We start from the raw sequence: 3,105 nt of genomic DNA, 5'->3' as shown, positions 1-3,105 counted from the left end.
CTTAGAAAAACTCTTATAATTAAGTCCCCAATAAAAATGGCTGCCTAGATTATCCCCACTAGAATTGAAGCTAGTAAAATTTATGGACTGAAATGGTTGTGCCATGAGGAAGAGTAGTCATAAAAGACCTTGCGCTGTTGACACTCTTTCTGATAAAGTTCTCTCTGAATATAAAGGAATACACATACAACACCTGCTGTTAAAAAAATAAAAAGAAATACAAATACAACATTTGCTGTTAATGATTTATCCAACTAGGAAGCTTATATATATGAAAGCAAGTTTATTAAAATTAAGTTGCTCTAAAGATCAAATAAAACTTTAATCTTGCCGAAAATGTGATAAGGGATCAAGAAAACTTGATGACTCAGATTTGGGTGGCGGGTGGTTGCATATTGTGGAATTTCCTATGACATAATGCAAATGAGAGCACACTTGGTCCCTAGTGTTGTGATAGTATAAAAAGCCACAGGAGCACGCTACACAACACTAGTCCTCAGAGAGAGAACAGTTCACACAAGAGTCTTGGACAAGAGCCAGTGAGAAACCAGAAAGAAACCACCTTGTGTGAAAATGACTTCAAAGCTGGCTATAGCTCTCCTTGCGACTCTCATGCTGTCTGCAGCCATGTGTGAAGGTAAGTGCATCCTGCCTGATCTACAGCATGTTCCTCAGCCTAAAATTTAATATAAATCTCTAAATTATCATATATTCTATTGAGAGCCACAGTTGTCCATATTATCTATTATTGGGTCAGGTAGCTCTGATAATTTTACACTCCTTAATATTTTATTGGCAAGCCTCAGACAACTATTAATTTCTGTTTGGTTTAAAGACATCCTGACAGATTGAAGACTTTCTTGGAATCCCTTCTATGAAATAAATACAGTTTAAAACATTAATGGTATATAATTTCTGTAATTTTTGTTTTAGTATGAAGGATTTTACTAAATGCTTATATATTTGCATTAATTTTGGTTTGCCTACTAAAAATAGCATTATGATATCATAGAGGATTATGCAATATCAAGCAGAAGAAAAGTCAGCATGGCCCAAAGACATCTCCAAAGTTTTACCTTTGTGTAGAAAATCGTTCAGCATAGTCAGGAATGATTGTTTTTAAAACAAAGAGAAAAAATGAGATCAGGGATTAGGAGAGTATCCTGCATTCAATTTCATGAATGGATTTGCTAATAATGTGAGGTTTTCACAGTCCCCAAATAATCATATTGAATTAAAGAGGGGTAGCTAGGAGAGCTATGCCCTTTGATAAAACCAGTCCTTAATGCTTTTTATTGTTTTCCCAGGGGCAGTCCTGTTAAAGAGTGGTGCAGAACTTCGATGCCTGTGCATAAAGATACACTCCACACCTTTCGATCCCAGAATTATCAAAGAACTGAGAGTGATTGAGAGCGGACCACATTGTCCAAACTCAGAAATCATGTAAGTACTTAAAAACATGATTAGATATTTTGTGTGGCAACCCTAGAATGGAGGCCAAAGTATCCATCAGTGTTCTAGGTGTTGGGACTACAATGGTGAGCGAAGCAGAAAAAAAATTAAATTCCATGACTGCGTGACATTTATATATAGAACATTCCATGACTAGTAGTTGAAAATTGTTTTGGACTTAGAGCTATGCGTGTATTTGAGGAACCGTGATTTGAATGGGAAAGGGATGTATGAAACTGGCTATGTATTGATTTTCATCATTTCTCTTTCATTCCAGTGTGAAACTCAATACAGATGATGAGCTCTGCCTGGATCCCAAAGAAAAATGGGTGCAAAAGGTTGTGCAGATATTTTTGAAGAGGTGAGATTAAAAAAAAATTATTTATCATGAGATGTATAGTCTGGAAATAAGCCTATACATTTCCTGCTGCTGTTGAAAATCTTTTCTTGCCAGCCTCTTCCTTTTTGATTGGTAAAAAATAATAATAATAGTAACAGTAATGGGTTTGTTTTACTCATAACAAGGGAGATTATATATCTTGATTTGTCCGGGGAAGTCTGGGTTTATGTTTGTGCCCTAATGTAATCATCGACAGGGTTTCCTTTTTCTCTTGGAAGCATCCTTGTTTGGATGATAGTTTCTCTGGTCTCCCAATTTATAGTTGAACATATAGAGCATTTCTATTAGATGAATGTTTTAAATCTATATTAATTACTCAAAAAATACATTTTCAAGACCATGCTTTCCATCTTATTTGATCACTGTTAATCTTTGTTTTATTTTATTTCTTTTCAGGGCTGAGATGGAAAAGCCATGAAAAAAAACCTCATTCTCCACCATTGCCAAGACTTCATCAGTGAAGATGCCAACGAAACTTCAAATATACCTACTTTAGTGTTTCATGTACTATATGGGTCTAGTGTAAGATTGCCAGATAAAATGCAGGATGTACTGTTTAATTTGAATTTCAGTAAACCAATGAACAATTTTCTCATTGCCCCATGAGAACTGTCCCATGCAGTATTTAAGATGTATTAATGCTAAAAAAATATTTGTTGTTAATCTTGAATACAAATTTAGTTTAGAATCCTGTATTTTGATTAGATAAATCTGGCAACCCTAATTTGATGGTCAAGATCCTTGAGTCCCAGTTTAACTGTGCTTCACCTTCTTTTTCATTCCTATACCATGGAAGAAATGAGCAATTATCAGCTTACCTCACAACAATGTTGTAAGGACATGTGGAAGCACTTAAAGGTTTTCCATGGTCTGATAAATTATTTTTCAGTGTAACTTATTCTCCTATTTATTATTTATATATTTATTTAAGCAGCAAATAAACTACTATTTGGCAATGAACTTGGAAATATGGGAAAATAAATATTATTGATATGATAATATAATGATGTTAGAGTGCTTTCTATTTACTTTAGATACTGAATGATGTTATATTAGAGAACTTCTGCTTAAATTTGCCATATTTAGCAAAGTTTATCCAGTTAAATTTCCATTTCAGAAAACAATGAATATTTTTTAGTATAAGTACGTCATTGTTTATCTGAAATTTAAATTTCATTGGCACTCCTACTTTTGATACTCCTTGTCTTTTTACTGCCTTCCTCATTACGCAGGGCTGGGTTGAGTCACCAGAA

At 34.1% G+C, this 3,105-nt stretch overlaps 1 protein-coding gene across 1 annotated transcript; it reads left to right on the top strand.

Annotated features, from left to right (window-relative positions):
* Positions 1-484: 484 nt before the first annotated feature.
* CXCL8 (C-X-C motif chemokine ligand 8) lies at positions 485-2,856 on the top strand. The gene is made up of 4 exons (XM_077143179.1): positions 485-637; positions 1,308-1,443; positions 1,730-1,813; positions 2,249-2,856. Exons 1-4 carry the CDS (start codon positions 574-576, stop codon positions 2,268-2,270), a joined length of 306 nt encoding a protein of 101 aa, XP_076999294.1. The 5' UTR covers positions 485-573; the 3' UTR covers positions 2,271-2,856.
* Positions 2,857-3,105: the final 249 nt, after the last annotated feature.

Source organism: Tamandua tetradactyla, chromosome 24 (assembly GCF_023851605.1).
Source record: "Tamandua tetradactyla isolate mTamTet1 chromosome 24, mTamTet1.pri, whole genome shotgun sequence".
In the NCBI taxonomy this organism is placed as follows: Eukaryota; Metazoa; Chordata; class Mammalia; order Pilosa; family Myrmecophagidae; genus Tamandua; species Tamandua tetradactyla.
The sequence above is the reverse complement of the archived record's forward strand: the minus strand, read 5'-3'. Positions and strand labels throughout refer to the sequence as shown.

Bases quoted from the DNA above. Each gene is read 5' to 3' on its own strand.
- CXCL8 (XM_077143179.1), top strand. From the start codon at position 574: ATGACTTCAAAGCTGGCTATAGCTCTCCTTGCGACTCTCATGCTGTCT. The intron at 1,444-1,729 runs GTAAGTACTTAA...CTTTCATTCCAG, and splicing joins TGTCCAAACTCAGAAATCAT to TGTGAAACTCAATACAGATG. The intron at 1,814-2,248 runs GTGAGATTAAAA...ATTTCTTTTCAG, and splicing joins GTGCAGATATTTTTGAAGAG to GGCTGAGATGGAAAAGCCAT.